General features: G+C 36.5%; 1 protein-coding gene across 2 annotated transcripts in view; it reads left to right on the forward strand.

Annotated features, from left to right (window-relative positions):
- The window catches only part of LOC126485119 (eukaryotic translation initiation factor 2-alpha kinase 1-like), a 153,929-nt gene that overhangs the window by 67,834 nt on the left and 71,279 nt on the right, over positions 1 to 14,816 (forward strand). For both annotated transcript variants that reach the window (XM_050108753.1, XM_050108754.1), the window contains exons 6-8: positions 6,833 to 7,021; positions 8,003 to 8,294; positions 12,205 to 12,387. In XM_050108753.1, the coding sequence (XP_049964710.1) occupies positions 6,833 to 7,021; positions 8,003 to 8,294; positions 12,205 to 12,387 (664 nt within the window). The remainder of the gene's footprint in view (positions 1 to 6,832; positions 7,022 to 8,002; positions 8,295 to 12,204; positions 12,388 to 14,816) is intronic.

Genomic DNA, 14,816 nt, shown 5'->3' on the forward strand with positions numbered 1-14,816 from the left:
ACATGTTTTCAAATAGAGCCAAATAGATCCTTTAAGAATGCAATTAGTAATTCCTCCAAATGTTTACAATTAGTACAGAATGTGTATTTGTTTATAAGTCAACAACAGAATTTAAATTATGAAACAATTACTGCTTTCACCCTATAACAAAAGATACTAACTAGTAATAGTCAAAATAAATTAGAAAATCAATTACATACATAAGACTAAAAATAAAATTAGATCTTGTGCTACATTCTTTAAAAGTGATGGTCAACCTTTCCCTTTTATGAAAATGCAGCTTGTACACCTGTATCTTAACAGTCGTTAGTCAAAAATGAAAAAATGAGTTTTAAGGAGGCAGATGGCAAAATGAGAGTGGAAGAAAAAATATCCCAGCTTGCTTTGTCACATCACCCTATTGGACTGACCAGACAGATATCACATATAGCTAACTGTGTAATGCCCAGAAAGTGGGTTTAACATTCTACACACAAAAGAATATTTCATAAAAAATCTCCTTATCAGAAACTACAGTACATAATTTTTTTCAAATTTATACTTATATGAACTGGCGATTTCAAGATACCCGTACAAAATATTTACATACAATGTATTGTACAATTGCACAAAATATCCACAATTTATACTTTTAACAAAAAATTAGGCATCTTCATCATAAGTGATGTCCTTTTTGGGTAAGTGATAATTACATATTCGAACATACATATCACTTTATTTAAGTCCTGTCTTGCTTGGAAAATTAAATCCTCATGGGTCGCAAAAAGTTAAATTACTCTGCGCATTGCAGTTAACATTTTAGGCAGAAAATTTCGCTTGCTCAATGATTAGTATTTTCCACAAGCACTTTAACATTTTTAATGAGCTTTTACACCTTTTCTCACCAAGTTGTCCACGCCTTCAACAGGTGCAAGTGGCAGATAGTCAGGAAATGCACTACTATCAGTTCACTTGGAGGTGGCTCTCCTCTGCCACAGTATGTGAAAAAAATGAGACAAAATACCCTACTTTAGTACACTTACTTTTACTTCTAACTTAAGTGTAAGAAAAAAAAAAATGTTGAACACTAATGGCAAATGATAGTCATTACATGTAAATAAATATATTACATAGTTCTCATAACATTGCAATAATTAGCACTAAATTTGACTATAGTATGAAAGGTGTGGACTAGAAAAAATTTTAAATCAAGAGCACGTTACACTGCAAAACCTTACTCTAAATCCTCTGTCTGAAACTGGTTAAACTTGAAAGATTTTTGTTTCTTTCCCACTTGCAAAATAGCAAAACCTCAAGTAGCATAGCATCATTAGGTTATGAAAAAAGAATAGTCACCATCACATAGCATAATTACTATTCAAATCAAGATTAAGGGGATTGAAGTTGTACCAAATCATTGCACTATTTCTCCACTCTGAGTACTACTCTCATTCAAACAGAAAACTAAATCCTCACAAAATGTTATCAAATACCTGTCCTGTCTGAAATACTCCCACCACTCTAGCACCACAGTTATCAGTTAATCAGCAAAATTACTTTTCTTCATCCCAGTGTTACCACTTTTAGCTCATAATTCCTCAGAATACAAACAGAAGTTTCCAGATAACCATAGATCCAATAATGCAGCATTATATGACTTGTACTTCACTAAAATATTCCTCTTTCAGTTAAGCTCTCATTCCCAGCTGCAATGTCATGGATTGCACAATATAAACAGTACCAAACGTTGCCTAGTTCAAAAATAGATCATCAATACAGTTACACCACATTTGTTTGTATCCAGTTATCTTTTTCATTACTCAATCATGTCTGTCAGCTCCATTATTTTACTTACTTTTCTTATCTTGTTAACTAACGGAATGCATTCTCAAAAAATATCCCTTCTGCAGAGACAGGCTCCCTAACCATTGAGACCCTAACATTATTCATTATTTTACTATTTCATTATTGCTTCATTAACTAATAAATAAACACCTGCTCTGCTTATTCACTGCAAAATTGATTCTACTGAAAAACACTCCACAGTAACAGATCCTTATGCTAAGCCAAACATAACCCTCATTACTGATCAGACCAAACTATCACTTACAAAAACTATTACTTCACCGTATTCTGTCAAATTGCTTAAGATTTTAGCCTGAAGGGCGATATACATTCAAACATTTCTTATTCTTTCCACACACATTACTCCAGGCAACTATGTTTAAAGTTGTAAATTCTTAATTTTAAACAAGGCTTTACCATGACACTTCTATACATAGATAGTTATCTCAATATACTGATTGCACTGAACACAAACACTTGTATTATACAATAATTAATATTAAGATCTGATATTTAAGATGGTTTTTACTGTATATTGCCTCTGCTGCTACACCAATGAGCTGATTACTTCAGATGGTAATGTTTTCAGATAAGCTGCACCTTCTCCTCCACATATGCTGACACCTTTTGTTTTCCATTTACCTTACCTCTTTGTTTGACAGAAATTCTTTAAGCATGGTACCACTTTTCTTCCTTCCATCCTCTTATGACTCCATTACTTATGGCTAACACAACATAATATAATATACAGGGTGTTACAAAAAGGTACGGCCAAACTTTCAGGAAACATTCCTCACTCACAAAGAAAGAAAATATGTTATGTGGACATGTGTCTGGAAACGCTTACTTTCCATGTTAGAGCTCATTTTATTACTTCTCTTCAAATCACATTAATCATGGAATGGAAACACACAGCAACAGAACGTACCAGCGTGACTTCAAACACTTTGTTACAGGAAATGTTCAAAATGTCCTCCGTTAGCGGGGATACATGCATCCACCCTCCGTCGCACGGAATCCCTGATGCGCTGATGCAACCCTGGAGGATGGCGTATTGTATCACAGCAGTCCACAATACGAGCACGAAGAGTCTCTACATTTGGTACCGGGGTTGTGTAGACAAGAGCTTTCAAATGCCCCATAAATGAAAGTCTAGAGGGTTGAGGTCAGGAGAGCGTGGAGGCCACAGAATTGGCCCGCCTCTACCAATCCATCGGTCACCGAATCTGTTGTTGAGAAGTGTACGAACACTTCGACTGAAATATGCAGGAGCTCCATCGCGCATGAACCACATGTTGTGTCGTACTTGCAAAGGCACATGTTCTAGCAGCACAGGCAGAGTATCCCGTATGAAATCATGATAACGTGCTCCATTGAGCGTAGGTGGACGAAACTAAAATGAGCTCTAACATGGAAATTAAGTGTTTCCGGACACATGTCCACATAACATCTTTTCTTTATTTGTGTGTGAGGAATGTTTCCTGAAAGTTTGGCCGTACCTTTTTGTAACACCCTGTATACATAGATAACACTGGAGAAACCTTTTCTAAAATACTTCTGTACTAAAGTATGCTGCTGTACCAAATTATGTGACAGTCAAAGAAAGAATGTTTCTGATTCACTTATAAACTACAGATAGGATAGGAGAAGAGTTTGACTGCCTCAGGAAACATGAAAAATGAGACAGACAGCTGGGATAAGCATTATCGCCACATAACGAATCGAACACAGAATGTTGAACCCCCTACTTGCTAATCGCACAAGAAATTAGTCCCAAATATTAAACAAATCACCAACAAATTGTATACCAGCAGCTGTCCTGCCGATTCCACAGTTAATAGTACCTCTTGCTTCACACTCTGTTTATAGTAGCACCAATAAGATTTATTCCAGACACCTGCGTCACCACTATAAGCTCTGTTTTCTTAATAGATTCAAAAAATGCCCATGAAATGACACTCAAATCACTACCACTGTCCAGTAAACACTTATTAACATGTATACCTTATAACCTTGCCATTACTACAGGGTGACCCACTTCCTTCTTACTTACCATGTGATCTTCTTCATACTACAAATCCTCATTAATCTTTTCCCTAGAAAAACTATCATCCTGCTTACCAAAATAATTATCAGACACAGTCAAATGACAGGAAGCATGGCTCTCTTCCTCATTAGGGCTTTCAAACTCTAACTCTTGATTAGGCCTAATAGTATCCTCCTTTATTCTTTCTTTACTTAACACACTGACATCATTATCTATTATAAATTCAAATACCTCGTTCTCATCACCACTGGATTCGTGACTGCTATCATCATTACCAATACTGTCAGAATCAGACCCACTTTCACGTTCTCTCTGCTTTAGATTTTGCACCTTTTACACTTTTTTCTCTGTTTCAGTCAATTTTGAATCTACATTTTCATTTACGTTTAACAGTTTTTCCTCTACCACTATTGCACATTTGATTTCTGCCTCAGTTTCTGAATCATTTTTAATGTGATCGATTTGGTTCTCAAGTTTAACCCTGTTTTCAGCACAAAATTTCCTGGCAGCTTTGACTTCATCTTTTTCAGAAGCGTCCACCCTCGTACTATAGTTATGACATAGCTTCTTTCTCTCTGCTACACGTTTACTACTCATTAAAGTTAATTTCTCATTAGTATTCTGCTCTACTTTCTTTATCTTTTCATCACAATATTTAACTACTGCTTCAGCCTTCTTATTCAATTCTTAAAGATTATGGCTGACTACCCTAATCTCCTTTTTAATTTCTTTCTTCAGTTCATCCTCCCATTTCAGTTCTAATACTATCAGTTTTCTTTTTCACCCTGCTTATGTCTTTTTTCATACTGCTTTCTACCCTACTAATGTCTTATTTCATCATCCTCCCATTTCAGTTATAATACTATCAGTTTTCTTTTTCACCCTGCTTATGTCTTTTTTCATACTGCTTTCTACCCTACTAATGTCTTATTTCATAGTACTAATGTATTTTTCATACACATACTACTCATAATATTCATTAACATCGCTTCCACTTTTCCGTCTGCCGTAAACTTTTTCCCTTGCTGATTTTTCTACTAGGTTCCTCCTCCTTAACCTTAACGATCTCATCCACTTCAGTACTGTTCTGACTGTGTCGGGACCAAAAATTGGGCCCTTATATATCCTCACAATAATAGGCACTGAAACTACACATTGTTTGATGTTTAATTTACAGAAATTACAATTAAAACTTAGCTCATTCAATTAACTGAATACAGTAAAAACTTCCTTCTTTTTAACAGTTTCTTCTACCACAAGAGTTAAGCTGAATTATTTGTTTAAATGATGAAATTAACAGATATCATTACACAAACAATACTTTTGACCAAACTGTTAATTACTTTGGAATTAATTAAGGGCTGGCTTTGCTAACATGTTTTCAAATAGAGCCAAATAGATTCTTTAAGAATACTATTAGTTGGTCCTCCAAATGTTTACAATTAGTACAGAATGTATAGTTGTTTATAAGTCAACAGTAGAATTTGAGCTATGAAACAATTACTGATTTTACCCTATAACAAAAGATACTAACTAGTAATAGTCAAAATAAATTAGAAAATCAATTACATACATAAAACTAAACATAAAATTAGATCTGGTGCTATATTCTTTAAAACTGATGGCCAGCCTTTCTCTTTTATGAAAATGCAGCTTATAGTCATGTTTGTTAACAGTAATTAGTCAAAAACAAAAAAATTAATTTTAAGGACGCAGATGGCAAAACAAGAGTGGAAGAAAAAATATCCCAGCTTGCTTCGCCACATCGTGTTGAGCTGTTCTGCTGGATACATATATGTTGAGTGCAGGGTCAACTATTCTTTTAAACTTGAGCCATAATTCATCTACATGCTCCTGCCTTGTGCTGAAAGAGTCAAATTCCTCACTGAGATAAGACACTACTGATTTTTTAAATCTAGTTTACAAAACATATATATCATTTTGCTTGTTTCAGCCATTCTTTGTACTTTGCTAATCATTGTTGCCACAACCACATTACGGTCACTGATACCAGTTTTGATGTGGATATCCTAAAAGAATCAGATCTATTTGTTGCCATTAGATCCGATATATTTCCATCATGGGTGAGGTTCTAAACTACGTGTTCTAGATAGTTTTCAGAGAAGGCATTCAGATATATTTCACAGGAAGTCTTCATGCTCACCAATAACAAAACTATAATTTTCCCAGTTAACTGTTGGGTGGTTAAAGCCTCCAACGATGATCACAGTATCGTTGGGGAACTTACGTACAAGTGAACTGAGGTTGGCTGTATAAAGTTTTCGATCACATCGGGAGAGGAGTCTAGTGGGTGGCAGAAGGATCCAATTACAATTTTATGACCACACTTTATACTGCATTTTGCTCAAACAGTCTCACATGCAATTTCAATTTATATTGCAGTGAATTTGGGTTTCTTGTCTACTGCAACAAATACGCCACCTCCATTTCCTATTAGCCAATCCTTTCAATATACAATGAAAATTTCCCCAAAAATCTTACAGCAAATTAATTTCAGGTTTCAAACAGCTTTCTGTACCTAGTATTTTGTGAGCTTCACTGTTTTTCAGGAGTACTTCGAACTCTTGCACTTCATCGCGAATACTCACCAGTTCACCACTAGGATTTTAATACTCTCCCCTGTGGGAAGCATTTCTTTTGATCTTACACTGGTACATTTGTGTTTCCTACAACTATCAGTATCTGGATTGGATAGAGAGCTGCCTAATCTAAAAAAAACCTTGTCAGCTCAGTGCCTATACTATTCAGTAATTTGTTACCTTTACTCATTAAAGTACCTATATTCCAACAGGAATTTCCATTACAGTATTTATTTAAAAGTACGTTTGACACAGTTGTAACAAATAAACTGTTTATCACTTATCTATTATAAAATGTATTTCAGTTTGTGCATAAGCGTTTCAAAATGTTATAAATATAATAAATACAATTTATTTTCAGATATCACAGAGTTGATAATTTTCTTAAAAGCCTGCAAGAGGTAAAGCTTTTGGCTAAACTGCATCATCCCAATATTGTTGCTTATAAAGCAGCTTGGCTAGAACCGTTCCAGCAGAGTTCCAATTTAGACTGTCAAAGCAGTATTACTGATGATTCCCTTAGCACATCATTAAATGATGCCTCTGATGGGTATGTACTTGTTCAGCTCATTTCTGATTAAAATTCTATGCAGTATATACCACACAATGTACTGAAAATTTTATCACTTTTAATATACCATCGAACATATTTTACTTACTTTCACAGTAATCCTTTGTAAATAAAAAAAAGCAAGTGGGGCATGACCAAGCAGTCATGTCCTAAACTCAGTATTCTCACCATCAGAGTTGGTTGTTGAGTTACTCATAAAAGCTGTCTTATGAACACAAATGACAAAGATTTTCGTAATAGTGAACTTAACACTGTTCAGTCAAGTAATAAAACCAGCACTAGTTATTACTTTTGGGAATATTGCTCATAGTAACCTCTTAGGCTCACAAATGTTAGACGTGTTTTCTGCATAGGATGCTAAAACACAAGACAGAACGAAAATGTAGAGTGGAACAAAGAACACACGTGATTAATGAATTGAAGATCAACAGAAATTATTGGCAATTAAAAGAAGCAACTGAAGCTTGAGAAAAGAAGAGTCATAATTAGAAATTGAGGAAGAACCGACAGACACACTATAGGCCCCCACCAGGCAGTGCATAACAACAGTGATGTTGATTGATGTATTAGTTTTAGATCATTTATGATTTAAGCTGTGAAATGATAAGCATTAGTAAATAATCTCTCTCTCTCTCTCTCTCTCTCTCTCTCTCTCTCTCTCTCTCTGTGTGTGTGTGTGTGTGTGTGTGTGTGTGTGTGTGTGTGTGTGTTGGAAAATCACTACAAATTATGTGTGTAGCTTTTATCTTTTTACAGTTTGGCTAATAGATGTTTCAAAGGCATTGCCAGCACAGTTCATCAGTATATGGAATTCACTACATAATTTTGCATCTTCAGAAAGTTAATAGGACCTCATATGACCTGATGTACAAATAACTGGAAATGGCTGGATATAATAAATCAAATTTTTAGTTTCTCAAACACAAATGTTTTAAGGAGAATCCCACTTGTTTCTTACAGGATGTCTCCATCAAGTGAGATGTGTAATGGGCAGAGAGCAAATTATGCTTTGTCTGGAAATGCAACATACAGTAGCAGTTCTCAGAGCAGTGCCAGTGAAAGTCATGAACAAGTAAGCCATGTATCTGCATCACATATGCATCTAAAAAGCAAAGAGAAATCCTATGATTCAGCCGATAAATGCTCTTCAAAGTCTACAAGTACAGAATCCTCAGAAGATAAGGCTATTTGTGTGCCATCCCATTTAGAGGAAATAACATGTAAAAACCTGAAACGACTGATACCACCTGAGGTAAGTTGTAGCTATTATTATTGTTATTGCCACTGTTACTGTTCTGACAGCAATACATAACTGCAAAATCGTCTTCTGGAACCTGTAACATATAATAGCACTTTTTTTTATATGAACAAAACGAAGACATAAAGAAACCTTTTTGTTCAGGGTCTGATTTCAGTTTGTTATGTCTGACCCAGCATTAAAGCATGGAGTGAGTTACTGAAATAAAGTTCAAAAGCTGTCACACTATGCTCAACACAGTCCAGTACAAGAATCTGTCTTAAATGAGCAAATACACAATGAAATTAATGAGCCAAGTTAATACTGTTACGCAAAGCCAAATTTGTTGTATACTGATTAGATTAGATTTACTTCCATTCCAATTGATCCCTAGTGACGAGGTCCTCCAGTATATAGAACATGTCAGAAAAACAATAATACATGACAAATATTTACAACTAAAACAAATAAGCTAATTTACCTTCCACAGGTCCCATGTGAAGAATCATCATCATTTTTTTAAACACTGTATGAAAGGATAATTTTACAACACACATTTACTAAGATCGCATTAATGCACTGAATTTAAAATTCAAAAAATGTTTTTATTTATTTATAATGTAATAAACATACAATAGAACTACTACAGAACTTATTTACAAAGAACACATTACTGCACTGAAATGATGCAGAAGTTAGATTGTACACACACACACACACACACACACACAAAAGTTGGTTCTACTGAGAAATTCATCAATGGAGTTAGAAGGAGTGGGCCACCAATAAATCCTTTAGGCTTCTCTTAAACTTAATATCATTGGTTGTTAAGATTTTTATGGCTGATTTCTAGTATTAGTTTGAAAAAGTGATATATTTTAATGACAAATTTTATTAAGGGATAAATATGTTGGGAAGCAGTAGTTAATATCCCTAGCTCCCTAAACAGGCCTCTCCAGGATGTTCTTGAGTTCACACCACATATAACTCTTATTTCACATTTTTGTGCCTGGAAAACTTTAGCTTGGCTTGATGACTTACCCCAAAAAATAATCCCATATGACATTACAGAGTGAAAGTAAGCTTTTTCATTTGTATACCCTCTATGTCTGACAGAATTCATATTGCAAATAAAGATTTGTTTAGACACTTCTGCAGTTTTGTGGTGTGCTCCTCCCAGTTGAATTTATTATCAAGCTGTAATCCCAAGAATTTAACACTATCCACTTCTATCTGCTTGTCACCATATGTTACGCATATACTCGTGGGACACCCCTTACAAGTTCTAGATTGCATGTAGTGTGTTTTTTTTCAAAGTTGAATGACAAAGGATTGCCTAGGAACCAGTGATTAATGTCCAAAAATATTTTATTAGCAGCTCTTTCTAAGACTACACTTGATTTGCTTTTTATTGCAAACTAGCATTCCCAGACATTAGCAGCAGTCTAGATCAGCTAGTGAAGTTTGAATTAATTAACAGTTATAAGTGCAAAGTGAAAGCTTCATAAATTGCAAGAGAGTGGTTGTTCAGAGTGTCAGTTGCATTTGTCAGGTGCAGCATCATCTAAGCTGCTTTGATGGAGTCCGTATCAGTATTTGCAACACTGTACTTATCCATATCTCCCAAGATGCAGGGGTGGGGAAGGGGTGGCTTTGACTGTCATCATGGTGGGTGCTAAAGGTACCCCTCTTTCGTGACCCAAATATATTGGTAGTTTCCAGAACCCCCTGGTTGCCACTGTGGAGAAGGGCTGTAGTGTGGTTGGAGGTCGTAATACTGTCTACTTAGAGGTGGAAGTGAGGTTTGGGACCTATAGCAGCTAGCAGTCTAGAGTCTGTGTCACAGTTGTTTTGAGTAGTTGTGTGTGTGTGTGTGTGTGTGTGTGTGTGTGTGTGGGTGTGTGTGTGCGCGCGCGCGCACGTGTAGTATCAGAGCTATTGGAGCCACAGCTGACATATTCTCCATTCTTGGCTGTCCATCACTTTTATCAGTTGACACCCTCGTGCCCAAAAACGACGATGTCAACCCTGCTGTATTGCTGAAGGTGCATGCCCAGACAGATGAATCTATATGATAATAGAGAGAGGAATGTTTCTAGAACTCATTGAATCGTGTCCAAGAGCATCCTACATCTGCACCTTTGGAACAGCTCTGTAAGGCTGCAGTCATGAATGAGAGCATAGAGGTTCATAGCAAGAAAACGTGTCAAAACTCTGATTGCCTCTGTGGAGAAGGGTGATTATGTGAGTGATGGTTATATGACTATCTTGCTAGAGGTGGAAGTTAGGGTTGTGATCTACACCAACTAAAATTCTATGTACTATGTGCAGGCAGTGATAGTGCTAGCGAAGTGTGCAGCTTTCTCAGGCGTAATTGCCTCGTGTATGTTAGGCTCAAATGTTCTGACCAACTGCTCTGCTTTGGTGTTAATGAAACAATGGTCAGGTCGTAGATATCATTTAGTTTGCAAAAACTTCTGGAATGCCTCAGAGAAAAATCACTGGTCATTACTCAAATAATGGTGGTGTGAAGAGCTCCTTCACTTGCGAAAATTGATGCCACAGCCTGTATTGTGGCTCATATGGTGGTCATTAGTATCTGGGCATTTAGAGAGGATGTTCCACTGGCAACTACAATCCCTTTTTGAAAGGGCCAGCAGAATACATGTGCACAGGCTCCCAAGATATCTTAATTATGAATCATGAAGAAAAATAGTGTACTGAGACCATTCATTCAATATCACTGTCAATGTGTGGCCATGTTGCACATATCGTATCACCCTCTACAGTAGCAGTTCTGTCATATTGATCTGACTGCTTCATTAGATGTGAGGAATTTTTCCAGCATATGCCATGTGTTTGCATCCAGCTGGAATCAGTACACCTACTGTCTCAAATTTTTAATTGGTTTTTATTGGTAAGTGTGAAACCCCTTATGCATTGGTGTAGGGTGGTGGGCATTGGGTTACTTAAAAATAGGACCCACTGTTGTAGGCTTTGTGCTGTGCTTTGGGTTAGGTACCAAAGAGTGATGTCAAGAGCTTTTGATCTATGGTGAGATAAAACTTTGTTTTGACCAGATAAACTAGCGATTTGTTTATATAACAGAATATGTCCAATGCTTCTTTTTCAGTTTTTGAGAAGTTTAGTTGTGCTGCTGATAATGTCAATGAGATGTATGCAGTGGGCTGTTTAGAGATGCTGAAAAGCTCCAAAATTGCCCAGCACCTGCACAGTGTTGGAAAGCATTCATGGCTGATGTTAAACTATATTCTGGCTTCATCATAATCAAACAACAGATTTACCAGCTCCCGCTTCCCTCCCCTGTTAAAAAATAAATAAAAAAAAAAAAAAAAAAAAATCCGACAGACTGCAGACCGTAAACTGAATACTGCTTTCCCTTACTTGATTAAGTGTGTAGGTACTTTGTGTGGTTGCACTTGGAAGGAAGGTATTTCAGATCGCTGTCCAGCCATCCGCATTTTCCGTGTTTTCCCTAAACTGATTTAGGCAAATAAAGAAATGGTTTTTTGTACATAGAGTATTTCCTTTCCTATCCTATCTTTCCTTTCTTTCATGGAAGAGGAAGTTTTGAAATATAGACAAGGACATTAACAAGAAGGCAGATACTGAAGAAAAGAATATATGTACTACTTTGTGTGTGTGTGTGTGTGTGTGTGTGTGTGTGTGTGTGTGTGTGTGTGTGTGTGTGTGTGTTATAGTTCTGGTAGATATGAAAGGCATTTTTGTGATACTGAAGCTTCCAAATTGTTGAGATCTTTCCTGTTTTGTTTTAGAAGTGACACTAGATGTTACCATAGAAGTTAGTTCCCATATTTTTTGTCAATGTAATGTAGCAATGTTATGATGATATGTGTGGTAGCAATGGTAATTGAGCTGAACCATTGTTTCTGCTATGTTTCAGAGAGATTGTGCCACACTTTATATACAGATGCAGCTATGTGATCAAACACTTCTGCAATGGCTAAATAATAGAAATAATAAAAAGATACCCATAGATATTACACAATGCCTCAAAGGATTTCGCCATCTGGTTTGCGGAATTGAGTACATCCATTCCCAAGGGATAGTTCATCATGACATTAAGGTAAAGCAATTCAAGTAAAACACTTCCTTATGATTTTTGAATTTTCTGATTGAAATTTATATTCGATCTGTCTGTGTTTATGTTAACACCCTACTGATTATTATTATTTATTATTATTATTATTGGCAAATAACTCGATCAATTTTTAAGGCTTGTTTATGCTCAGACTGTGTTCTATACTGTTTTTGCTTTTGGTTGCTCTGATATAACTTCCAATTTGTCTACTTTGTGTCTGAAGGTGTCTCTTTGGCTGGTCTTATATTTGCATTATTTTGGTCCTTTCGAATTTCATCTAACCAAAGTGTGGATTTCTTAAGTGAGGTTACATAATCTGTTATTCTTTTGTCATTTGATATTCTGGTAGTCAGCTGAGATGGCCAAAGAATTTCATTTGCATTTTCCTAATATCAATTTCAATGTTTGAAAACTTTTCTGTCGTTTTAATTGATTGTAGCCTATAACTGTCTTGGGTATGTTTTCCCCTAGATTTTTCCTGATGATCTTTCTCTCTTCTGTTTTGATGTCTTCAAGTTGTTGTTTTCTGTTAAGGGTTAGCGTTTCACTTGCGTAGAGGATTGCTGGTTTTATGACAGTATTGTAATGTAGAATTTTTGCACTCTTGACGTTGATTTTTTGTTGTAGAGGTTTTCCGTTAACCCTACCCCTTTTTTAATTTTTTGGAGGCCATGTTGCTGTGAGATGTTTTCAGTACCTGTCGGTCGATGAATTCTCCAAGATATTTAATGTATGGGACCCTGTCAATTTCACCCTATTTTGTCTTCAAGCTTGCAATTTCTGGTTTTGAACAAAAAGAGTTCAGTTTTCTCAAATGAAATTTGTAAACCCTCTTTCTCTGCACATTCTTTAAGTATTTCCAGCTGTTTGACTGCAGTCTGCTCATCCTCTGTTAATATCACCAGGTCGTTTACAAATGTAAGATATGGTAGGTAAAGGTTGTTTTTGGCAATGCCCAGTAGGATTGGCTTCCAAAACCCACATTTCTTGAGTTCTTTTTCCCATTCGTCCATAACTTTGTCTAGAACTACGTTGAACAGAATAGGAGAGAGTCCATCACCTTGTGTCACACCTGTTTGAATGTCAACTTGTGTCACACTTGTTTGAATGTCGAAGGCTTTACTTTAGATTTCATGCCAAATAGTGTTTGTTTTATGATTTCTTGTGTTTTGGGATCTAATCGCCTCTCTTCTAAAATTTGGCATAGTGAGCCGGTCTATTGAATCATATGCTTTTTTGAAATCTACAAATGTGCATACTTCAGGTTTTTGTCTGAGAGCTCGCATTTTGAATATGTATTTGAGGTTGAAAATTTGCTCAGGACATGATCTGTTCAGTCTGAATACTGCTTGATAGTCTTCTGCTTTGGGTCCTAGTTGCTATTGTGTTCTATTCGAGAGACAAGCTGATAGAATTTTGTAGGTGACTGGCTATAGAGCGATCCCTCTATAGTTGTTTACATCTCATTTATTATCTTTTTTATGTAGTGGATGAATCAGAACAATTTTCCAAAATTCTATGTACCGACTTGACAGAAAATCCTAGGAAGTTCTGGTCTTACGTTAAATCAGTAAGTGGCTCGAAACAGCATATCCAGACACTACGGGATGATGATGGCATTGAAACAGAGGATGACATGCGTAAAGCTGAAATACTAAACACCTTTTTCCAAAGCTGTTTCACAGAGGAAGACCGCACTGCAGTTCCTTCTCTAAATCCTCGCACAAACGAAAAAATGGCTGACATCGAAATAAGTGTCCAAGGAATAGAAAAGCAACTGGAATCACTCAATAGAGGAAAGTCCACTGGACCTGACGGGATACCAATTCGATTCTACGCAGAGTACGCGAAAGAACTTGCCCCCCTTCTAACAGCCGTGTACCGCAAGTCTCTAGAGGAACGGAGGGTTCCAAATGATTGGAAAAGAGCACAGATAGTCCCAGTCTTCAAGAAGGGTCGTCGAGCAGATGCGCAAAACTATAGACCTATATCTCTTACGTCGATCTGTTGTAGTATTTTAGAACATGTTTTCTGCTCGCGTATCATGTCATTTCTGGAAACCCAGAATCTACTATGTAGGAATCAACATGGATTCCGGAAACAGCGTTTGTGTGAGACCCAACTCGCCTTATTTGTTCATGAGACCCAGAAAATATTAGATACAGGCTCCCAGGTAGATGCTATTTTTCTTGACTTCCGGAAGGCGTTCGATACAGTTCCGCACTGTCGCCTGATAAACAAAGTAAGAGCCTACGGAATATCAGACCAGCTGTGTGGCTTGATTGAAGAGTTTTTAGCAAACAGAACACAGCATGTTGTTATCAATGGAGAGACGTCTTCAGACGTTAAAGTAACCTCTGGCGTGCCACAGGGGAGTGTTATGGGACCATTGCTTTTCACAATATATATAAATG

This window comes from Schistocerca serialis, chromosome 6 (genome assembly GCF_023864345.2).
Source record: "Schistocerca serialis cubense isolate TAMUIC-IGC-003099 chromosome 6, iqSchSeri2.2, whole genome shotgun sequence".
Classification (NCBI taxonomy): Eukaryota; Metazoa; Arthropoda; class Insecta; order Orthoptera; family Acrididae; genus Schistocerca; species Schistocerca serialis.